General features: G+C 36.4%; 1 protein-coding gene across 3 annotated transcripts in view; it reads left to right on the top strand.

Moving 5' to 3' along the window:
* The window catches only part of DCC (DCC netrin 1 receptor), a 1,135,716-nt gene that overhangs the window by 496,484 nt on the left and 612,891 nt on the right, over positions 1–26,341 (top strand). For all 3 annotated transcript variants that reach the window (XM_082699428.1, XM_082699427.1, XM_082699426.1), the window contains exon 3: positions 23,861–24,145. In XM_082699428.1, the coding sequence (XP_082555554.1) occupies positions 23,861–24,145 (285 nt within the window). The remainder of the gene's footprint in view (positions 1–23,860; positions 24,146–26,341) is intronic.

The following is a 26,341-nucleotide window of genomic DNA, read 5'->3' as shown; positions in this document are numbered from 1 at the left end:
TCAGACTCTCCAGCTCCCTAGAGCAGCATTGCCAGACAAAACAAAACAAAACAAAAACTACAACCCAGGATGCTATTAAATTTTAATTTCAGATAAACAATGAGTAATATTTTCCTATAAGAACACCCAAAATACTGCATGGAACAGACTTACACTAAACACTCATTGTTTATTTGCAGCTCAAAGTTAATTGAATGTGCTGTGTTTTATCTGGTAAATTTACTCTTGAAACTATTGCCTTGATGTGGATTGGTCTAGATCAACTTCAGTTCCACTGACTATGGGGTCAGAAAATTCTGTGTTGTGGAGGAGCTGCCTTGTATAAGGTAGGGGATGTAGTAGCATCCTTGGCTTCCACCCACTATGTGTCACAATTGGGAACAAAGTGGGGAGATGTCTGCAGATATTGCCAGTGTCCCCTCAGGAAGCAAAATCACCCTCAGGTAAGATCCACTGGTCTTAAGAAGAACAGACTGTGCACGTGGTGTGTGTGTGTGTGTGTGTGTGTGTGTGTGTGTGTGTTTACATATATGTGTGTAGTTGTGTGTATATTTGTTTCTAGCCAAAACTAAAATTTCAGGCAAGTTTTGGTTCTTTTTCAGTCAAGTATGACATATAATGGGGTTTTCCATGGTAAGGCCAGGAAAAATTATGTGATTATTGAAAAATTTAGATGAAAATATTGTTTTATAGTTATTTATGAATCTCTCTTCTCATTCCCTGTCACCCCAACATATGCACCAATTTAACATGTAAAAGCTGAGTTAATCATAATCTTCAGTATTCGGTTCCCTGAGTATTTTACCCCATATTACAGCCACGGAATATGCATTTGAGCTGGGTGCCCATTACATTAAACTCACTCTCCTCCCTAGCATCCCTGGTTCCACCTCCTTCCTCCCTCCTCCCTTGGGTTGTCCATTCTGTTCCCTAACATTTCTCTCTCATTCTCTTCATTTCACAGTACCCACCAGACTTACACCACTCAGTGGTTGTGGTGCTGCACGGCATTTTCTGATTAGGTGCCCTCCCCCATGTTGCCCTTCTTCCCTGCCTCGTGCCATCGTCTCAGGCAGTGCATGCCAGCCACCTGTCACAAAGCCCTATGTATTTCCTGAGCCTGAAAGAATCGCTCTCTTCTCTGGCACTTTACTGACACAACACACTTTCTCCCTTGGGTTAGAAATGTTGGTTTTGACTTTTCCCTCTTCCTCGACTGAAAAGACCTTTAGAATAGGTTTTGGGGCCGATTCAGTGTTGCATCCTCTATAGGACCATTCATGTGCAGTCTCCTAAGTGTTCCACCTCAAGGCCCTGGCTTGCTGTGTTTTCTCCCACAAAACCTCATGGCCTATTCCCTCATCTCTTTGAGACCTTTCTCAATCAGGCTGAACTCCCTACCAAATCACCAAAGCTCCCAGCTTCTACTCACTTTACTTCCTTTCCTGATTTATTTTGTCCCATGATAGTCTTCATCTTCTCTTATACTTAGTTTTTACTTGTTTACTTATTATCTGATTCCCTTTATAATGCATAGTTTTTACTTGGGTAGGACATTTTTATCTCCTTATTTATCACACTTTTCTTGGGGCCTAGAGCAATATCTAGCACCTAGTAGATGTTCAGTGAACACTGTTTGAATACATAAATTAATGTACTGGAACATATGAATGCCCTTCAAAAAGATGTAGCCTTAAAAATCTTGGATACACAGGAGTGTAAGTGTAATAACTGGTAGAAGCAGAACTATTTTAGCCATTACTCAGACACAGATGCATCACTTTATAATCCTGTCTTGTATTTATGTCACACAGAAGCTTTAGGAGAAAAAGCTGCTAAATTACATTGATTGAAATTTAGAGGGCAGGGTCCTGATAAGGGCTTCCTTGCTTAAACTTCTCTAATACCAGGTTCTGCGAAGTTCTACAATCCCTGACATAACAAATACTGTATTACTTGTTACCAGCTGAGGAGCTGTAGAGATCAATTTGAACCTAAAAGAAAGTGCAAGAAAGCTGTTTCACAAAGCTTTGCTTCTTTTTCCTTTTACCTCTTTTATTGTTTTCATAAAGCCTGCATTTAAAATGAGCAGGTGCCCATGGGGTGGGGCTGTGTCTACATGGAATGTTAAGGTATCACGTGATCATCTTTGTGTAATCAATCACACACACTAACTGTGCCAGATCAGTAGACTATCCTCCCATCCACATTAACCAACTGTACATGAGCCAACATTTCCACAGACAGGAATCAAACTTTTTTTTTTTTTTCCTAAAGGACCAAATAGTAAATATTTCTGGATTTTCAAGCCATCTAGTCTCTGCTACAACGACTCAACTCTGCCACTGTAGCTTGAGAGCGGTCATAAACAATAAATGGACAAATGGCCATGGCTGTCTTCCAATTAAACTTTGTGTTATGGAAACTTTGTTTTATGGGTATTTGAATTTCATGTAGTTTTCACATGTCATAAAATATTCCTTTTCTATTTTATTCAGTCATTCTTACCTTGAGAGCTTTACAAAAACAGATGGCGGACCAGATTTGGCCTGCAGGCTATAGTTTGCTGACCCCCACTAGAGATGATTTGCTGCAGGATGTCCTCCTAGGCTATTCTAGTGCAATCCAGGCAGGAGGAGACTGAAGTAGCCATAATAAATGTGTGTGAGACCACGCCCTTGTTAAATGAAAGAAAAGCAAGATTGGGAGTCAGGTAGCAGTTTGCAGCAGGTTATTGCCAAACTGGGTCCCAGTTTAAAATTCAGTGAAGGGGCGCCTGGGTGGCTCAGTGGGTTAAGCCGCTGCCTTCGGCTCAGGTCATGATCTCGGGGTCCTGGGATCGAGTCCCGCATCAGGCTCTCTGCTCAGCAGGGAGCCTGCTTCCCTCTCTCTCTCTGCCTGCCTCTCCATCTACTTGTGATTTCTCTCTGTCAAATAAATAAATAAAAATCTTTAAAAAAAATAAAAATAAAATTCAGTGAAGAATTTGTAGATTCTCTCTGCTTTTATCTAAATCCTGTCCTTGCTCTGTGACTTTCAGGCCTAGTCAGTGCAGGCTCACCTACCCTTTCCCCCTTGCATTTTAAAGTTAGCATTAATATATATTTGTGGAAGTGGAGAGTCAACCATGTTATTTTCTACCTTTTGTGCTGCTTAAGGCTTTAGATTGTGTTTTTTCAACCTGTATCATTTTAACTACAAAGATAGTTCCATCAAAAGGCAAAGGAAAGTTGTTCAGAGTTTGATACTATACAGTTAAGACTTAAAGACAGTAATTGTATAAACTTATGTTTTTAGATCTTGTCCACAGTGATCATTTCCTTTCTCATCATTGACAAATGTTTAACTTGCTTAAAACATATAATCTCCAATGTTTTTATAATAAAATCCTTATGGAAACCAGAGAGTGTCTCTCCCAATATAGGTTAAGTAACTGTTTGTCTCAATTTCCTGATTTGTTTTTTCCTCCAACAATGTCAAGAGATGCATTTCCAAAACCTCATTGTATAGCTTCTCCAACTGTTACTGGCTATTATTAATGTAGTCGTGACTGTTCAATCCAATTTATCTCAGAATTAGACAGTTTACAGCCTCTGGACCAGACCAAACCATCTGCCCTTCGATGTGTTGGTTTTTCCAAGCAGGAGACCTTTCTGATGCTTCTCTCTGAAGACAGGGACTCCTTTCATCTTAGCAGGGGAAGATGGGGTTTAGCCTTTGAAAAGAAATTTGTTAAGATGCTGATAATGTATTTTCAATCAGTAAAATTAGCCTTTCACTTAATAAATGAACCATTTTCTACCCACTTATATCAGAAAGGATGAAGATGTCCCTGGTTTTAATTGCAGATTTAAAATATGTTTTCATCTAAATGCATTAGCATTGAGTTCCCCCACCTCCCCAACTTGTGCTTCCTGTTTGAAAAGCCGATTAAATGGTTTCATTGCTGATTGGCTGGAAGCCTATACAACTTCCTGGCTGCAGGCCATTAACACCCTGGCCAGAAGTGCTGACAGGAAGATGAAGAGATTTACACCCTCTGATTTCTGCATTAACAACAAGGATGAAACAGTATGTGGTCTTGTCAGTGGATAATACAATTTAAAGATATGATTTCTTTTTCCACAGGTGCATTTGTCTCTGAAAATTAGCAGTTCAGCTTGGTGTGAATAATAAGGCGTCTTCTCTCATGAGTCTGAATCATATTAAAAAATCTGTATTGTGGACAAGTTTCTGATTTATAAGACTATTGCCATTTCTCTGTACAATAGAATTGGAATCAGCTTATTTTTTTAGGTTTTGGTTCAGATAACTTGAAAAGTTAGGGGGAAGGAACACGTATACAAAGTGTTATGTTTTTTAAAGGGCAAACATACATATTATTAATGGAGAAATACTGCTAGTCATTTCAGTTATCTAAGAGAGAACTGATTTGTAACAACTAAGCACAATGTGCTATCATAATATGATTACTTTTGACCAACTAATTCTCTGCTCATTTCAATGATTAACTTACATTTTTGCAGGAATATATGTGAAATAAGTGTGCATATGTATATATAAACTCCCATGTAATATAGAGGGATATATGTGTGTATTTGACTATAGTTATATACATACCTCTCTATATCTGTATCTGTGTCCATGCAACATACACACGTCTATGCAGACACATACATACATAGACTTATGCAATTTATTAAGCATGTACATAAATACACATATACACAAATGTCAATATATCAGATAAATTTGCACTCATCTATAGAGAATCTCTAATAAATAAAAATTGGAAAAAATCAGGAATGGGGTGAAAATATTAATTTTATATATTCAATTTTTCATTTTTGAATAAAAATATTAATTTTGAATAATTCTGTATATTCACATATTTTTTCCATAGAACAAAATGATTGATTTGAATGCGCTCTAACACATCTTCCAAATTTAAATGATGAGTCTAGATTTATTTATCTTCATACTCCCTTTCCTAAAACCACAAAAATTCTGGGAATGATGATAGATAATTATTGGAGGATAGAAAGACTGTAGAAGTAAGACGAAAGATCAGACTTTCAATAATCAATTGACCAATAGCCATTGATCCCATGCTAAAAAGGCACTGTGCCAGACAGAAGAGAATACAAAGGATTGAAGTCTTAGTCTTATTTTTGAGAAACTTACAGAATTGTGGAAGGATTTGTAGACATCAACATCAAAGCCATCAGTGTAAAGCAGGGATTGATAAATGGGTTGGAAAATGCATAACCAAGTCCTACATTTCAGAATCAGGAGTGGTCCCTTATAAAAACGTATAAATCTTGTTTCCACAATTAATTTGCTTACAAAGTCTTTTTTGGTAGCTGTTTCAAAGATAACCCAGTTCCTTAAAATTTGATAAATAGATAATAAATAATCTAAATAGATACAGAATCTAATTCTTTAGCATCTAAATTGTTATAAGTTCTACACTGTAATAATGAGACTTTTCCATAAATTGAAGTCACCACTGAAATTCAGAGCAATGGAAAGGACCAATCTTCAAAACTTTAAGATGAAATAAATCAACTAAAGCCAACTATTTTAGAATTTCCTTAATTGATGGTTCTTCACCTAAATGGGCAAAACAAAAATAATCATTCCTCAATGTGATCAAACTTAAGGGTACTATTCAATGTCCTCAGTATATATGACACTGTACCATGATTGTTCACAAAAATATAGAGCAATATATGGATACTTGAGCAATCTAAAATTTAATTGGATATAATAAGCAGGGATGCATGAAAATATAACAATACCAGTGAACACTTGATAATTACCAATGAGTGCCCCTGAAAATAAATTCAATGAGATACCAGAGAAGAAAAGGGAAAAATAGGTTTATTTTGGATCTAGAAAGTTGAGTTGGATTCATATACTTTACTTGAACATTCAACAAATATTTATTGAGCACCTAATTAGTATCAGACACTGAGGATACAACAATAAACAAATGAGCCAAGGCTCATTCCTCATGATGTGTGAAACAGTAAAGAAATCAGGCAGGTGATGGAGAGCAGAAGGTGACAAAATTGAAGAGATGGAAGGGAAAGTGCCAAGACATGTTTAGGAGCTCACTGGAATGACCAGTTAAAAGAGGACATATGGTTGTTAAAGGAGAATTAAAGGACATAAAGACAGGGAGTGAATGATTTCTTAAAGCCAATGTCTCTGTGGTACATATCTGATTAGAATTTTGGGAAATAATACCATGTTCTGAGATCCCCAAATTTAAGCTATATCAGGTTAATTCTTGGTAAATTTACAGATGAGACATTGCCTTAAAAATGTATGTCACCCATCATTCATCAGATTGATGGACTTCATGGCATCTTACTAGATGATTCTAGATCTAAGAACCAGTTCAATATTATATTTCTGGAAAGGACAAATAGAAATTACAGTAAAATGCCAATATGTGTCTCAGACACCAGTCTAATGTAGAAGAATCTGTAAATCACTCTGAAGACTATCACAAGTTCTCAATTGCTGAGGCCAGAAGAATAAAATACATAAAAAAAAATTACATCAAAGAAAGTAAAATTCAAAGTGAATTGAAAGAACTTGGCAAAATCTAGAATAAAACCGAGCTGTTTAAATGTATACTTTTGATCTTCTCTCCATTGAATTCTATATGATTTTAAATTAATAATATTTTAGAGAGCCATTAAGAACAAGAGTTTTATCTACAGAGTCCAAATAAATTAGGGTAAGTGACTCTAAATTAACAAAAAGCCTCAATAAGTTATAAGATAGTTTATTTGTGATTATCAACAGAGGAAAACAAAGAGTAATTCAAATTAACTTGAGTTTGTCACTTTTTGCAACTTTGGGCAGATTTTATTGGCTTCTCTCAACCATAAATCTCCAAGCTTATGTTTAGGCTCTCTGTTATGAATATTCATGATAAATGCCTAATAAGTAACTTCATCTTCTACTAGATTGGCAACTTCATTAGGGCAGTGATGAGGAATTTTTTATTTTGCCTCAATATAACCAATGATTAAACAGTGACTTGTGTGTTTATTAGATTAATTTGGCTAAATGTTGGTGGATGAATGTAAGGTCTGCCACCTATTAGTTTGTTTCGACATAGAATCACAGGCTTAAGTAATTTTATATATGCAAAAGCTTTGATGACCACATTTTCTAGTCCTTCCATTTTTGAGATTACAGGATTTGGATCTGATAACTTAGCTGACCTCTGACTCCGCTCAGTGTTTAGTACCACATCTCGTATTCAAGTGTCCTCCAAACCACCACATTTGATCTCACTTTAACCCAAGCACAATCCCTTAGGTCACAACCTAAATATTTTATAAAACCTGGGCTCATCCTTGGCTTACCCCTTTCCTTCACAAACCACATTCAGCTGTCAACAGGTCCTTTTAATTATGCCTCAAAGTATACCTGTTCTCTTTCTTCCTCCATTTTCACTGTTACCTCCTTTGTCGAAGCTCTGGAACAGAACACTGTGCACAGGTTATCAGTCCCCGTGGAGGACCCCCACACACTTCTGCCCACTGCATCTTGGTACCAGAGTTGCCAAGGAAAACACAATATGGTCAAGCACCGGTTAGAACGATGCTTTGCTCGCATGGAGAAGAGACAGACTAAGGTCAGCCCAGTAGCGGGTGTCAGATGCCACAGCTTGTGGGGCCCCTTGACAGCTGACGCAGGGCAGTTGGCCTGCTCACGTCCCTTCTGCAGAGCAGCAGAAGGACCCTACTCCCTCCTCTGTGGAGTCTTAAATATACAAAGCTGTGAGTGTGTCTGAACGCCACTGACATACACACTTCCACAGAACTATGGAACACTCCTTGAGCCTGAAATAGGGAAAACTATTCTCACTCTAGGCTGTAAACTCAATACAAGCTGTCCCAGCTCTTCATCTCTTGGTAAGGAAGTGTTCAAGGTCCTAGGACCATTCTTGTACAGCTGGGTAGCATCTAGAGACTGCATACCGACTGGACTCTGCCCTTCTCAACACAAGCCATACTTTCTTTCACGTAGACTACTATTCTAAGATTCCTGTTTTGTCCTTGTTTTCACAAACATCCCACACCCCACAAATATTCTCTGCACAGCAGCCAGAGAATGATCTTCAAAAAATGTAAGCCCAATCATGTATTTTCCTTGCTCAAAATCTCTTAATCATTTCTCAATGTCGTTGAAATGAAGTCCAAACTTCCTGAGATGGTGTAAGGCATCTGAATTATCTACCCCTGTCTACATCTCCAGTCTAATCTTTTGCTAGGCTCCTCCGTGCTCAGGGCTCTTCAAAGCTCATGCTCCATTAAAGAACCATGTTTTCTGTTTTGTTTTGTTTTTTTAAAGAACTACTTCTGAGTACTTTAATGCTTATTTACATTTATAGTTCATAAGATCTGGCAAGATCAATAAACACACTTAGAAGAAATATTGTTGCTGATTCTATAAAAACTGTTCAAATATGCTGCTACCTGGGGCTTAAGGCTATTCTGGAGGAATATTTTGTTTCCTACCGTACACACTTGTACCCCACTTCTGTCCCACTTAGAACCAGGGGGAAAACATGTCTGTGACTGCTCAGGCTTGCCCCCTTTTTTCACCTTTCTCCTTAGTCAAGTGACCTAGGATACATTTGGGACCAGGAGAATAAGTCCATGACAGAAAGCTTTTCAGGAAGGGTGATTTACCATTCTCTCATTTACTGAAATTCTCTTACAACCAAGGGATTGCTGGAGAGTAAGTTCAAAACAGATAAGTCTGAATAAATGAGTATTTCATGTGCTTGTAGTAGACTTTGATTCGGGCGAGTCTGAGACACATCCCAACTATGAAAGTAGGTGTCAAACATCCATTTTTGTTTTTCTTTTGAATAACTCGTTGTATCAGATATATTTGGTGACTCTGGACCAAACTACCAAAAAGTTTGGTAATTCTTTAAAAAGTTTTTATTTGCTCAGGGTCTCAGTACAAAAGGTAGAAAATCACACAAGTTCAGCAGTTAAGCTGAAATGCTCTGGCTTTGCATTTTCATTGTGCAAATGTCCAGCATGCAAAGTCATTTCATCAGTTCCAATTTTCTCCCAGTAAGCACTTCTAAATCAAAATGAAAATTACATAAGTTTACCGGAAGTCTTTAATCTAAATTATTATTTATGCTGGGTTTTCTTGATTCTCATGTACTGATGGATTTGGTGGGGAGGAAAAACAAAGATATTAAATTATGAGAGAAAAAATTAATCATTTTAATATATTTGATGTGAATCTTAACTATTATCAAATTAATTTTAATCTGTTATGTACTGAAATAAAGTTAATGAGCTAACTATCCATGCTGTCTACTTGAATTGAAAACTTATTCCATTTTGGTTTCTCCTTTCTTTGGTCTATGTCTGCAACTTCTAAATACATAACTCAGCTACATATTTTTGACAGGAGAAAAAAGCCCAATCATTTTTTACTGGGAGGAGGATGGTCTTACCAAACAGAGAGTAAAACATATTGGCACGAAACTTCAGTAAGGCCTTTTATAGCCATGTAAAGGCTACCCTATTTATTACTATTCCTAATATAGTGTCTAATATAAACTCAGTGCTGCTGGTACTAACAAGAATAAGCATTTGCATTAATAGATTGACTAGTAGAAAGCAATTTAATCCTTTGGATAATATGTTCAATTGTAAATTTGAAGCAATCATAACCCAATAGATTCTTATTTCAGTAATCTTTGAAACATAAGATAATCTCTTGCTGAGTTTTTCTGCTTATTTGCTGTTATTGGGTCTTTGTCATGTTTTGCTTATGAAATATGCTGAATGTGAATCTCACTTTTTCTCCTCTGAATTTCCAAATAGTAACTGTACATTAACATAAATATAAAATAGTGTAATTTGTCATGTAACATGTTACTATAGTACACAAATATAGCAATAACTTTTTGTTCATAATATGGAGATTAGTCAATGTTCATTGAGTACTATGTGTTCAGGGGAGTAATACTAAGACATAGGAGCTACTGATTCTGCCCTCATGGAGGTTATAGTACTTCTGTAGTCAAATACACATAATCTATCATAAAATTGAAGAAGCTCTCTTTAATACCAGTCTCTCATATATGGTAGAAAAAAACAGTTATAGAGATGCTTTAGTATTTTTCCATTATTTACTGAATTATTTACCATATCTAAAAAATGTTATAGTCTTCAGATTAACCATTGTTTGTTTTGTTTTGTTTCTTTTCCCCACATTGTTCTTCTATCGAAAGTGTCCTTTTGATGGGGCGCCTGGGTGTCTCAGTGGATTAAAGCCTCTGCCTTCAGCTCAGGTCATGATCCCAGGGTCCTGGGATTGAGCCCCATGTCGGGCTCTCTGCTTGGCAGGAAGCCTGCTTCCTCTTCTTTATCTCTGCCTGCCTCTCTGCCTACTTGTGATCTCTGTCTGTCAAATAAATAAATAAAATCTTAAAAAAAAAATGTCCTTTTGGGTTTATGGTACCTAATGAAAACCCATTCATTGTTCAATACCCAGTTCATATTCCACCATTTCTGGGGCTCTTTGCTTATTATTCCTTTTCCAACAGACATCACTAGGAATGATTTTATCTCTGCTCCCACAGTGCAGTGTATTATAGTATTGTTCTTGTGTACTTGCTTTTCCAACCAGACTGTGAGTTGTTTAAGGAAAGAAGCTAGTATTAATTGTTAATTTTGCCATTGTATGCCTTAGAAAATCAAGATGATGCCTGTCTCACATTAGGTGTCCAGTGAATGTTGACAAATTATATCAGTGTGAGTTTTCCAGAGAAATAGAACCAGTATTTTCTTCTTTTTTTAAAATATTTTATTTATTTATTTAACACAGAGAGATCACAAGTAGGCAGAGAGGCAAGCAGAGAGTGGGGGGAAACAGGCTCCCCGCTGAGCAGAGAGCTTGATGTGGGACTTGATCCCAGGACCCTGAGATCATGACCTGAGCCGAAGTCAGAGGCTTAACCCACTGAGCCACCCAGGTGCCCTGAGAACCATTTTCTTAATAACATTTTCTCTTCTATAGCTTCCTTTATTATAAGACTATACTATACAATATATATGACATATAAAATATGTGTTACTTACCTGTTTATGTTATTGGTAAGGCTTTTGGTCAACAGTAGGCTATTAGTAGTCACGTTTTGAAGGAGTCCAAAGTTATTCATGAATTTTTGATTATATAGAGTGTTGGTGTCCCTAACCCCATGTTTTTCAAGGGTCAACTATTTGTCTGTTTATTGTAAGGAATTGGTTCATGTGATTAAGAAGGCTGAGAAGTCGAAGGACCTGCACTTGGCAAGCCAAAGACCTAGGAGAACAAATGGTGTATGTTCAGTTTGAGTCCAAAAGTCTGAGAACCAGTAGAGCAGCTGGTGTAAGTTCCAATCTGAGTCTCATTTCAAAGGCATCAGGAAACTGATGTTTCAGTATTAAACTGATGTTTAGCTTGATGTTCTCCTGCTCCACCTTTTTGTTCTGTCTAGACCATCAGTGGGTTATATGAGGCCCACTCACACTGGGGAGGGCAATCTGTTTTATTCAGTCTACTGACTCAAATGTGAGCTCATCCAGAAACATCCTCAGAGATGAACCCAGAGTATCTTTTAACAAGATACACTAGTACCCTGAAACCCAGCCAGGTTCATATGTAAAATTAATCATCACATTGACTAATTGGCTGAGTAAATGAGCAAATAATTTGGAAATCTCAATGAGTTGATATGAGCAGTGATGGAAGGTGTTCACGGCCAGGTTAACAGGAGAATTTAGACAAAGAAGGGAAAGGATGACGACAATGACAAAATAGAAAACAAAATATCACACAACTTTAAAAGCTTCCTTTTTTGTTATTTCAGTGATTTGCTTGCTTAGAATTATGATTTACAAGTAGGCCAAACAAATATCACCCACATTCATAATCGACTTTCATGAATGTTGTGACCATTCATTAGCCATGCATAATGAGATTTAAGCTTGATGGAAAGCCTAAGCCTGAATTCTGTAAAATTATTCATTATTATTGATTACAAACCAATCTCAGGTTTTATAATAAGAATTTTATCTGCAGAGTAGAGAATGAAAATAAAGTTATGGTCAAAGCCTGTCGAGGGAGATAATCTCTTCATGAAATCAATATGTTCTTGAAGAGTTGTTTGCAATTGAATATAATACAGTGAATAGAGCACAAGAATCATTAGTGATTTTCTCTTGCATATTTAAGACACTTATTTTAGAAAAAAGAAAAATAATTTTCTCTCACTTTTAAGAATGTATAGTAATATAATTTTACATGGTTGTATGATTTTTAGTACAATTGTATAATTTTCATTGGGGATGCAATAATTTGCCTAAGCAATCATCAGTTGTAGAATTAGCCCATTTTCTATCATTCACTATTTTAAACAATGATATCCTGAATCATTTTATATATCTAGGTCTTCATATATTTATGTGTAGATTCCTAGAAGCAGAGTTCTTGGATTAAATTGTTATGATGAACATTGCCAAATTACTTTTCAGTGGTAGTATATCAATTCATAATTTCAGAAGCATTGTTAGTCATCATTTTGAAATCTTTGCAACATTAATAGGCTAAAGTGCTATATCATTTTTGTTTATACAGCTGACTTGAACAATGCAGATTTGAATTGCACAGGTCCCCTGACATGCAGATTTTTTTCATAAATATACTACAGCACTCTAAAATTGTTTTCTTTATTATTTTCTTAATAACATTTTCTTTTCTCTGCCTTACTTTCCTGTATGACTACAGTATATGATACATACACAAAATATTTGTTAATCGACTATTTATGTTATCGATAAGACTCTTAGTAGTTAAGTTTTTGGGGAGTCAGTGTTACAGTTGGATTTTTGACTACATGCGGGGATTGGAAACCTTAACTCCTGCATTGTTCAAGAGTCCGCTGTATTTTCTGTTTTTGATTTCTAACAAGTGCTTTTCTATAGTGGAAGTTTATTCATTAAAAATTCCATTACAGTATTATACGAAAATCTTAAAATAAACAAAAAACTCCTAATTGAGTTTCCATTTGGCTTTATATATCAATCCAGGTAAAAGACCTATTTCAGTCATCAAAGGTATGACAGTAAAGTTAAGAGGAAAAGTATCCTCCAGTCAACAGAGGTTGCTGTATAGCTCTTTCTGTAAAAATATATTCTATTCTAACTTTCATATAGAATAATGACATTGATATTCAATATAATTTGATTAGATTTTATGAAGGATCTTTAACCAAGAAGACAATAGCATGCACATTTGAGGAAAAGGTGGTAAAGCTTTCTTCATTATTTAATCTTGTGCTGAGAAATAGATATTATATAATAACTCAGATGAATGAAAGAAAAGCTATTAATGCTACCTAGACAAATGCTTCCAGAATCCACCTCTGTTGATGTTGAAGTTAACAACACGGAGGGGCTGAATCATGCTTGTCTGATTGCTGATAATGAAATCAGGAAGGGCAGGGTGGATGGTACGTAGTATAATTCATATCTGAGAACAGTACGTAGAGGAGAATTGTGTGGAGCTGAAATCCAGCTCTGGATTGTTGGCCAATCTTATGGAGCACGTTTTTAAACTTCATCCCTTCAAAGATCAAAGATCACTCTTCCCAATTCTTATAAAGGCACCATGTAGGCTGCCAGGAGCCCTAGTGATGTTATTAAGAAGGGTGGTTTGGAGAATTCTGAATTACTCCATGGATTTGAAGATCAGGAGTCCAGCAAGGCTGCTTGGTGAGATTATGATAGATCAGCATTCAAACTAGGTCTCAATTACCCATATATTAGAGGTGACCCCAAGTGACCACCTGGTTCTAAGCCTTATGTCTAATCAGTTTTCAAGGACTGGGAAGCAGACCAGTCCTTCAGAGCATTTATAGTGGACAGGCCTCTGAGGTGATTCTGAGAAACAGTGGTGACATGTCTCCTTGACTACTTTTGCCCAAGGGATGAGTTCATTGTGTGTTGCCATTCTTATAGAGCTGGGCTGACAAACTGTATGATGTGCCTATATTTGTTTTCCTTTTCATTTCATACTCTGTTACATCCTTCTGAGGTTCAACTGATTACCCACATGGATGTTTCTCATAAGATCACACACTGGGTGAGTAAGGCTGGCACCCACCAGACATACTCACTAGGTTTGTTTCACAATGCCACATTTGAGCAATGGCTCTTCGGCCAACTACCTAGATGTCTGTAATTTTGCCAATGAAAATGAAGCTAAAACAAAAATCTGGAAAAAAATAAAGAAGGGAAATGATAACTCTCAGAGGGACATACTGGCAGAAATATGCTATAACAAATTCTAAGAATCATTTATTGGTCTTCTGGCTTCCAAAAAAAGACCAAATCTAGAGAACTTCTCTTTGGATTACCTTTATTCTCTTCTCTTCAGCTAATTTAGGAATTAAACAAAGGCAAACAAGGTCCTGACTTTGAAGGGATATAGCCTAGAGGCTTTAATTTGGAGCAAACAAAGCATTTACCGCAGTTCTCTGCCAGGTGTAGAATATCACCACATTGCTGAATATTTAAAAGCGAGGCATGTTTCCAACCCCAAAGTCTGTCCCCCAATTGATAAGTCTCTTTTTATTAAATGAATTTTAATTACTTAATAATTAGACCTTCCATTGGAGGGGATGGGGATCCCGATAGTCTGCCAGAGAGGCTAGAGGGCAAATCAGAAGAATGTGCCGTTTTCAGATTAGAATTTTAAAAAAGGAATAGGCCCAGTCTAGGGGTGTGCGGGTACATGGTAGGCCTCCCTAGAGGCAGAGTCTTGGCATAAACCTGGACTCGAAATGCTTCATTTCTACTTTTGCTTAAAAGCCAAAGTAGTTTAGAATTCAATGAATGAAAGTGCACAGCTAAGATATTAAAACTTTCTGACTGTCTGGGTCCTCCTAGGCTATGTGGTGTGTATATGCATGGGTGGAAGGGTCCAGAGGGACTATTGTTCTCATTATTTTAATTCTGGGAGCCTAACACTTTTGATGTCCCTGCAGATTTAGCAGCTTTCATTCATTGCCATGGTGATATTTTACCTCATTTTTTTAGCATCACAAAAGAAAAGCCTAAATGAAAAATGTTTGCTGCTTTTGCTATTAACATTTCTACTGCCTCGGTGACAGACAACGGTTTAGTTGTGCCTGGTTCCAGAGGAATTGGATATTGGCTGAAACCTGATTGATGGTTATAGCCATAGCTCAGGCTGTCCCAGTTGGGCAGGGGCTGGCCCAGGGACCACTGATAACATTGTTCCTGGGGACAGTGATTTGGAAGGAAGGAAGGAGGGGGAAATTTCATTCAAAATATGTATCACTGCTCAGCAATTTAAACTTATGAGGCTTGGTTAAAACATTCATGGATGCACTAGGCATAGCCCCTCCCCCCCAATGATTTTTCAGATGAAAGATTTTGTGGTTTGACTTCATACATATACATACATGTGTATGTATGTATGTATGTGTGTATGTGTGTATATATATATGTATGTATATATATATATATATATATATATATATATATATATACATATCAGCCTTTTTGCTTTTTCACATCCCGTGAGGAAAATACATGGTTTCCCTCTCTTTATGCCTCCCTAGCCATTGTTGTCCTTTCTAGACTTCCCAATGTTTAAAGTCTGGGATAGTTGCCTAAACAAAATATCTTATGGATAATACATTTTTCATTCAACGAATATTTGAAGTACAAGGATATATCATGCACTGTGCTATGTCTGAGAGCAGAATACAATAGACTTGGCCCTGCTTCTGTGGACTTTTATGTATAAGCTGGAAAGATGGCTGTTAAATCAATGCCATCACTAATTACAGTTGAAGTAAGTGCTGTGAAGGAGACGTGCGGAGATGATCGGTTCTATCTAGGCTTGGGGGAGTCCTCTCTGAGGAACTGAGGATTCCGGTATGGCACTGGGCACACTTAAATCCCAGGTATTCAAGTGCTGTGTTAGAGAAGAGCTTAACAGAGTTAAACTTTACTTCCCTTCTCCTTGCATGGGTAGGTAGTAAATGTTTTAGGAAAGATTGTGGTTATAGCTGTTTAACAGGCCTTGAGCAACATTAACAAAGTAACATATATAAGTGGGCCTGCAATGAATCCTTTTACTGTGAAAATTAGTACTAAGAATAACCGAAGGATCTTTCACAAAAATCAAAATAAACAGGGTAAGACCCATTTCTCCATAGTACTTGCATAATGGTTGTATATCTCTTGCTAACAGCACTTAATGCTTCCTATATTAGGATAGTTAATGTCAATAAAATTTCTGATACTGAAGCCCAGGCAATTTTACTAACTGTTAGGAACTTACAAAATTTGAATTATAAGTGTCTGTGTTTATCATTTATGGGACAGGAGATAAAATGGAGCTCCTCTACATGTCTTGACTTTTCCAAATGCAAAGCAATATGTTGTCTCCTTTTAATAGTTCCCAAATTCATCCTTCCCTAGTAGTTGCTGGTCTTTGTTAATGTACAGAACTGCAGATATTGTGTGAACCTGCAATTTGACTGGTAGGGGACACTTCCCAAGAGTCCAGGTGTTGCTAGATTGAAAGCTGCCGTAGTATCCTGGGTCAGACTAAGTGTGAAGGTAGGAACCTTGACTGCAGTTCATTCTTGGAAACAGCCTTTCCTCCAAGGTAACAGTGAAACACCTCCTGAAAGCATCAAAAAATTAAGTCTGTTAAGAAAAAGAAAAAAGAAAATAAGTCTGCATGCTATTTTCCAAAGTGCCATATTTTAGGCTGAAGTGTATCTCTGAGAATACGTGTTAAAAAACAGTTCACCCAGCACTGTGCAGCTTCGTAGAGGTTGAGGAGTTCGGGGATCCTGATCTACAGAAGAAATTCCTTTTGACACATTTCCATGGGTTGGGGAAATAAGGTATTTTAAGAACTATGATAATTCAGCACTAAAACTTAAAAAGAAAAACAAGCAATCATACATATTGTAAACATTGGGAAGAATTTTGCTCCTATTCTAGTTCCATCTGTAAAGTGGAGACAGGGACACTTACAGGTCTATCGTGCGGGTTACGTGAGGTGATTTATAAAGGAACTAACAATAGTGCAAATGATAAAACTGAGAGCTCGCCTGGAGTCATCCAGCTGGTTAAATGGCGAAGCCTAGAATTGACCCCAAGTTATCTGGCACCCGTGTCTCTCCTTTACCATCGCAGGCTACTGCTGAATATGCTTGTGGTAGAGCCACACTCACATGCAGTTATCAACATTTAGGTATCTCAATGCTCTTTTTAAACATTTAGAGTCACCTAGAACCTCAACACATTTCATGTATTTTGTTTTTCTTTCAGGAGATATTTGATATACTTTGGAGACATAAAATACCCATCTCCCCCTCAAAAAAAAAAAACCACATATGCAAACATGTAAACACTTCTCAGTATTTTATTGGTATAAGCAGCTTTGTCATTGTATCTATAAGTTATCACTGCTGTTAACATGCAAAAAACAATTTCTGGGAAGCAAAACTATAGAAAAGGTGATTTTTTTTTGAGTCAATAACAAGAATAATCACAGTTTTGATAGGTAAATATTTTGTTTTTTAGAGAAAACTCGATAAATACAATTAAGAGGAAGTAGGCTTAGAGAGTAGACCAGTTCAATAAATACAAGAAATATTTTGCCAGGGTTATAGAAGATAAGCATAGAAAATGCCTTGCACTAGGTTCTTATACCCTTGGGGTATAAGACGATTCTAGAAAAAACTGGGGATATTTGAGTTTCTTAAGTGAAGCAAAAACCTTGGTAATTTAGGAACACTGATCTTTTACTATGTTTGGAATATATTAGGGTAAGAAAAGAGTAGAGCTAGGAAGACCACTTTTGCTATGATGACAATGGATCAGATGTGTCTGAGTCAAACTTTTTTTCAGGAAAAGCCTCTTGTGGATCAGGTAGCTATTTTTCGTGAGGATCTAGTTAAAATTATAGTTGTATCTCTCTGTGAATGAAGCACGGGAATCATTTGTATTGCCTTAGAGCATTAAATGGCTCTTCCGAAAATACTGTATTTCATTCTTACGAGTTACAGTGAGTTTAATGTTCATTACTAAGTGCTTATACTCATGCCTTGAAAATTTAGTACTAAGGTGATAGCCTATAACTTCTTCTTTTAATACTGTTGCTTGGTTGTTACATCACCAAGAGATGTGACTGCTAAAATTTGGCACAATATTGGGAACATTAATTTAAGCCATATAGAGCCTTGTAAACTTACAATTGCTTTTTGATGTGTTGGGTTTGCTTTGCAGAGACAAAAAAGAAAAAGCTACAAATCATGTTAATAATTTCTCACTGTGTCAAATAATCAACTATTTGAAATTTTCAAATATTATTACATCATTAAATTTTAAATAGGATGCATTCTGACCTCATTTATTAAAATACGAAATAATCATAGAGTGCATACTAAAAATCATGTGGAATAAGTCTAATTATATTAATATAGAATCTTATGTCTTGTGTATGATTCTTCTAGCTCATTTTAAGTTTACATAAAGAAGCTGACTGTTGAGTACCAGCTCATTTTACCTCATTTAATTGCACTTTGCTTTATTTTGCTTCCTAGATATTACAGTTTTTACAAATTGAAGGTTTGTAGCAACCTTGTGTCACATATCTGTTGGCCCCATTTTTCCAACAGCATTTGTTCACTTTGTGTCTCTGCATCACGTTTTGTTAATTCTTCCAATATATCAAGCTTTTTTCATTATTATTATATTTGTTATGCTCACCTGTGATTAGTGATTCCAGTGTTACTATTGTAATTGTTTTGAGACACTAGGAACTACGCTCATATAAGATGACAAACTTAATCCACAAATGTTCTGTGTGTTCTGACTGCTTCACCAACGGGCCATTCCTGCATCCTTTTCCCTCTACTTGGGCCTCTCTCTTCCTCAAGACACAATATTGAAATTAGACCAATAAATAACTTTTCTGTGGCCTCTAAGTGCTCGAGTTAAAGGAAAAGTCATTCATCTTTCATATTAAAACAAAAGCTAGAAATTATTAAGCTTAGGGAGGAAGGTACATCAGAAGCCAAGACAGCCCAAAAGCTAAGCGTTTGCCCCCAAACAATCAATTGTGATTCAGTCAGATTGTGCGGAGGAAAACTTCTTGAAGGAATTTAAAAATGCTATTCCCATGAACACAGAAATGATAAGAAAGCGAAGCAACCTTATTGCTGATATGGAGAAAGTTTTAGTGGTTTGGATAGAAGGTCAAACAAGCCATAACATTCTTTTAAGCCAAAGTCTACCGCAGAGCAAGACCCTAAATCTCTTCAATTATGTGAAGGCTGAGAGGGGGTAAAGAAGCTGCAGAAGGAAAGGTTGGAGATAGCAATCATTGTTTAATGAAGTTCAAGGAAAGAATCCACCTCTGTAATACCAAAATGCAAGGAGAAATAGCACATAGTGATAGAGAAGCTGTAGCAAGTTATCCAGGTCCAGCTAAGATAATTAATGAAGGTGACTACACTAGACAACAGATTTTCAACGTAGACATAATAGCCTTCTCTTGGAAAAAAATGTCATTTGCCATTTTGAAGATTCTTGGGCTCTTAAGAATTCTGCTAATTCCACTCTGCTCTATAAATGGAACAACAAAGCCTAGATAACAGCACATCTGTTTACAACATGATTTACTGAATATTTTAAGCCTACTGTTGAGACATACTGCTCAGAAAAAAAAAAAAAATCATTTCAAAATATTACTCCTCTTTGACAAGGCACCTGGTCTCTCCAGAGCTCTGGTGGAGATGCACAACAAGATTAATATTTTCATGCCTGCTAGCACAACATCCATTCTGAAGGAATAATTTGGACTTTCAAATCTTATTATTTAAGAAATACATTTTGTAAGGCTATCGCTGCCACTGATATTGACCCCTCTGATGCAATAGGGCAGTCAATTATAAACCTTCTGGAAGGGACTCACCATTCTAGATGTCACTAATCCTGTATATGATTCATAGGAGGAGGTCAAAGCACCAACATTAACAGGAGTTTGGGTGAAGTTGATTTCAACACTCATGGTGAGTTAAAGGGGTTGAAGACTTCAGTCAGTGGAGGAAGCAAATTATGGATGTGGTGAAAATAACAAGAGAACTAGAATTAGAAGTGGAGCCTGAAGATATGACTGAATTGTTGCAGTCTCGTGATAAAACTCAAATGGATGAGGAGTCACTTCTTACCGATGAGCAAGGACAGTGGTTTTTTTGAGGTGGGATCTACTCATAGTGAAGATGCTGCAAACATTGAAATGAAAATAAAGGATTTGGGATATTACATAATCTTAGTTGAAAAAGCAGCAGCAGGGCTGACTCCAATTTTGAAAGAGGTTCTACTCTGGGTAAAATGCTATCAAACAGCATCACATGCTACAGAGAAATTGTTCACTAAATGAACAGTCAATCACTGCAACAAACTTCATTGTTGTCTTACTTTAATAAATTACTGCAGCCACCCCAGCCTTCAGCAACCACCACCCCCTGATCAGTCAGTAGCCATCAACAGTGAGGCAAGACTCTACTGGCAAAAAGATTTTAAGCTGTTGAAAGCCCAAATGATGCTTAGCTTTTTTTTTTTTTTAATGTTATTAGTTTTTGATGTAGTGTTCTAAGATTCATTGTTTACATATAACACCCAGTGCTCCATGCAATATGTGTCCTCCTTAATACCCATCACTGGGCCAACCCATCCCCCCAACCCTTCCCCAGCATTTTTTAGCAATAAAGTACTTTTAAATTAAGGTATGTTATGTATTGCTATTGTGCATTTAATAGATTGCAATAGAGTGTAACCACGGCTTTTCAATGAACCAGCAAACCAAAGTTCATTTGACTTATTTTATCACAATATCCACCTTATTGAGTTGCTCTAGAACTGAACCTACAATATCTCCAAGTTATTCTTTCACCCTTTCATTCAATATTTTATTCTATTATATTTATTAACTAGAATTTAGTAAGCGAGTTTTTGGAACACCACAGACATTTAAACATAAAGTATGTATTGAGAACTTTATCCACTGTGTATTACTTACACAGGAGTATATAGCTAAATATATGTAAGTATCCAGATACTTCATCAATTTATTCAAAATATTTTCCTGTGTTTTATAAAACACATAATTTGTATGTGTAGGTAAATTATTCCAGCTTTATTTCCTTAACTACAAAATAAAATATAAGAAGTGGAGGCCAAGAAGAAAACTATTAAGTTAAAAAAAATTTGAAAAAATCCGTTGTCCTACATAACACTTGCAACATCTGGCTGACTATCCATTGCAGTTTTGCCTTGTGTAGTATATACAGCCATTATCTCTTTAAGCACATGCTTTAAATCTATACTTTAGCAATCAGTTGTAGATTAATGTACTTAAATTTTGAATAGACTGGACGTGACACTACAAAGAGTGTAAAAACTGGACTTTGAACAATGAGCCAGGACACAAGATAGCAGATTCCTTTTGGTCTTTACTCAGTTACAGAATAATTCTGGATACAAAATAAGAATAGAATTATGCATGTGGCTGGCACCCCCTGTTGATACATTTGTAGCATGGAGACAAGACAAATCCGAGAATCCAGATTCTAAAGCCTTAACTGGGGATCCAGATGAATAATTTTAGTACCTTGTGTTTGGGATAAATTTCAATCGATAAATTAATATTTGCACAAGTATGAGTGGTTCTGCATGGTCTGGAATTAATCATTCTTACTTAAGAACAGCCTTAACATTGCATTTATAGATCTGCAGGTCTGTTAATGTGAATGGAGGTATAATGAGTGGCAAACCATCTTTGATATCTTCTACCTATTCTATATGTGATATTGATATAATTTCCTATTTCATATATTCAATTATCTGGTGGTTCAAATAGTCTAATCCCTGAAAGAGATAATGAAATCCCACTTTCAGCTACAGAAGGAGGCTTTTCTACAGCATTTCTGAATGTGTCTTTCCCTCTTTGACTCCCCCAATTTTTTTTTCAAATTGTAAGGAAAGTTAGGTCTGTGAGAATTAATAGACTCAAAATAAAACTAATAGTAGTTAAAACTGAGTACAATAGAATTTGTTATTGCCTACATATTGATGGAAAATTCATTGGTAAAATTTGATCCTGGGCCTAGGAAATTTTGACTCAGTTAAAACAAATACTTAAAATCAAAAACATTGCAATAACATAAAATATGGTCAGAAAAACTTGATTTGAATCCCAAAATTATGACTGAATTAAATTTTATTATGAAATGAACACACAATGAAAACAATTCCAAAAAGATTGAAGTGAAAATCAAAATATTGGAATATAACTGTAATGAATGAAACATGAATCAAGGAATTTAAAATTATTTAATTAAATGAACTCTAGAAAATAAAATTGCTAATGTTCTATCAGTGATGGCATAATTCATTCAAATATGTTTATATTTAAAAAGTTTTCACTGTCAAAGCACTAGGGTCATAAATATCCATCTGTTCTGAAACAGGGCAAGATCAAAATATTTTCTACCCTTCTCATGTACAACATCATGATATGGGAGACTTCTCTTTCACTATGCTCATGCTCAGTAATGGTCAATTTATTTTCTTTTTGTCATTTCTTTTTTTTTTTCTTTTTTCTACATTTGCTTAATCATCCATATGAATGCATCTTTTCACATGTTACTGTACATGAACATCACAGTGGTTGTACAAGTTGAGTTAGCTCTTATCACATATTACAGCCCATAGAAATGAAAAAAAGTTACCAAAGGAATATTACAGAGTAGATCGCCCAGCCAGGCTGGAAACACAAGCTAATCTAATTCATTTTCTCAGTATACCACAACTATAACTGGCAAATACTGACGATCATTTACCTGAAGCAGTCAACCCAAACAAGAGTGCTCTCTGTTACTATAATTAGTGGTTAATGTCACCCATTTTACTGAAATTGCTGTAGGCTATGCCATTTGGCCAGTCCTTTGTCAATCTCCTTAACTTCATAATCCTTTATCCAAAGGCATATACTTGGAAGCACATAGGACTAGGATTCAAAAGAACTAGGTGCCTGGCTGGCTCAGTCAGTAGAGCAAGTAACTCTTAATCTCAGGGTCATGAGTTCAAGTCCTACATTATGTTTGGAGTCAACTTAAAAAAAAAAACAGGTCTTAGTTGCAGGATGGTGTAAGCTTGTGTGTGGAATTCCATTTCTCTAACTTCATTTTCCTTATATGTAAAATTAGGATGTTCTTGTGTATTCTGTTTATTTTACAAGGCTGTTTTATAAATGAAGAATAACAAAATAATAAGCTTCTAGAGATTAATGGCAATACATTTATCATTTTTTTAGTCAAAGAAACTATTGTAATGTCAGACACATAATGTGGTAAAATATGAAGAGCAAATGAGATAAAATTGTACAAAACATCAAATATAATTTTTTTTCTTAAAGATTTTATTTATTTATTTGACAGAGAGAGAGATCACAAGTAGGCAGAGAGGTAGGCAGAGAGAGAGGAGGAAGCAGGCTCCCTCCTGAGCAGAGAGCCTGATGTGGGGTTCAATCCCAGGACCCTGAGTTCATGACCTGAGCCAAAGGCAGAGTCTAACCCGTGAGCCACCCAGGTTCCCCTCAAATATAATTTTCTATAAAGAATACCAATGTGATTATTTTTATTGATGATTATTATGCCTTTTCTAATGCATTTATCCTTCCTTCTTTCTTTTTCCCCTAGGACCACTGAGGTTCCTTTCCCAGACAGAATCTGTCACAGCTTTCATGGGAGACACTGTGCTACTCAAGTGTGAAGTCATCGGGGAACCTATGCCAACAATACACTGGCAAAAAAACCAACAAGACCTGACTCCTATCCCAGGAGACTCCCGAGTGGTAGTCTTGCCCTCTGGAGCCTTGCAGATCAGCCGACTTCAACCGGGGGACATTGGAATCTATCGATGCTTAGCTCGGAACCCAGCCAGCTCAAGAACAGGAAACGAAGCCGAAGTCAGAATTCTGTCAGGTATGGCTGTGCTCTTTATTTTCTTATGAATTATATTCTTTGGAGTCGTTTGAACAATGTTCCCCTTAACAAATGCTTTGTAATTGGTTTTAAGTTCTGGGGTTTTGCTTTACATTTTTTGTTGTTGTTGTTGTTGTTGTTGTTTGTTTGTTTCTATCCAAATTAGATGAGGGTAAGCCAAAAGCTTTCCATATTCTTCCCAGTCTTGTAGCTGAAGTTTCCCGAGAAATATATATTTTCTTTATATCTGGCTTTATTCATGAATGCATTCACACATCCCATTAATACACAATGAGCGCTTCTTTGTGTAAAGCTCACTGCCAAGCATCATTAATGTATTACTTTATTTTCCCCTGATAACATTCTAAGAAGCCATGAATATTATCCCCATTTTCAAAGGATGAAGGTGAGGCTCTGCAAGGTTAAGAATGTTCCCCAAGGGGCATCTGGGTGGCTCGGTGGGTTGAGCCACTGCCTTTGGCTCGGGTCATGATCTCAGGGTCCTGGGATCGAGTCCTGCATCGGGCTCTCTGCTTGGTGGGGAGCCTGCTTCCCTCTCTCCCTACTTGTGATCTCTCTCCATCAAATAAATAAATAAAAATCTAAAAAAAAAAAAAAAAAAAAAGAATGTTCCCCAGGTTAATACTGAGCATTCATTTCCTCACCAATTCATATACTCATTTCTGAGAAACACTGTGCTATGTACAGGGATGTAGCAATGATTAAGACTGACCCAGAGCCTGGTTTGTTAGAGTTCTGGGTGAACATGGGCACGTAAATCATTACAATATGGTGGGACTGATACTATGATAAGGAAAATTGTTTTCCTCTATCTTAATCTTCCTTTCTCTTCTGGCAAATCTAAGACTCTGGGCTCCTTTTCCTCTCCTAAATGACCAGGGGTTAGACTGGAGATTTTCTAACAACTCTTTTCTTGCAATAACTGCTACGATCTTCTATGTAATATCTACTTTCTTATTTCGTTACCCTTGGAGGGTTTATAAAGACTCATTTGTGAGAATCACAAAGAAGACACACACTTGGGTAGTTGGGACAGACCCCCTATCAAAGCATTGATGTTGGCTTTTGTCTTCACGTGCTCGTGTAGTTATCACAAGCCCTTCAACTAGGCAGAGGGTAACAGTCCTAAGTCTCTTCAAAAGTAAACTGGCAGTTTGAACATTTCCAGGTACTTTGATAAGGACATTTTGAAGCCTCTTTTAATTCTTTTGTGTACTCTCCTCCATCAGTCACATCATGTGACTGATGTGTCAATAATGTGTCAATAATCATCAGCACCACTGTTTCCTTCCATCTACTAGGCAGTGACAAATGCAAATGTAGCATTTATTCCCAACACATGCATGCACTTATTTAGGCATCCATTAGATACACAAAAATTTTAAATATTTATATTCATATGTCCTTAATAATGCATCTAAGTCAATCAGATGGGAAGCCTAGGAAAGCCACATAGCAAATTGGCAAGACTATGTTAGTCTATCTTACTATGACTGAAAGGTGTGTTTTCCAGAGGCATTAAGGGATAAAGTTGGGCTATTAAATATTAAATCTGAAATAGAAAGTTTTGAAAGACACAAACACCAAAACACCATTCACATTTATTCACCTCGTAAGACACTTTTGCATTATAATCTGTGGAGAGTTTATTTAAAGCCAAATTTCATATTATTAATTTGGATAAAATCAAGGATATGTCAGGGTACTTTGGAAGTGTATGGGTATTTTTTTTATCTGAATGGAAATGGAAATCTTTTGAAGTTATTACAGCTAATGAGAAGTTTTCTTGAAGTTCTATGAATCCAAATATAAACTTTAAAAAGAACTTATGAGGTGAGGTAATAAACACACACACACACACACATTATTGTCATACTTGGTTAAGCCTGTTTTCTATGCTACTGATCATGTAAAGTATCTACTGAAGGAGCATATGTTTGTCCAATTTATCACTGAGTTTACAAGTTGTTTTAGAGGTCAAATACACAAATCCACAAGTACAAAATTGAGCGAGAGAATGGATGGATGGATGGATGGATGGATGGTTAATTCCAGTTTCTTTTAATTGCCATTTATGATTTTCTCATTTTTAAAATCTTGCTAATCCTTTCTGAATGGATATCTCTTTTCTGTAAGTATCAATATGAGGAAGTAATAAATTACATAGAGAGATGA

Source organism: Mustela nivalis (genome assembly GCF_964662115.1).
Source record: "Mustela nivalis genome assembly, chromosome: 14".
Taxonomy (NCBI): domain Eukaryota; kingdom Metazoa; phylum Chordata; class Mammalia; order Carnivora; family Mustelidae; genus Mustela; species Mustela nivalis.
Note: the sequence above shows the minus strand (reverse complement) of the source record. Positions and strands in the feature narration are given on the sequence as shown.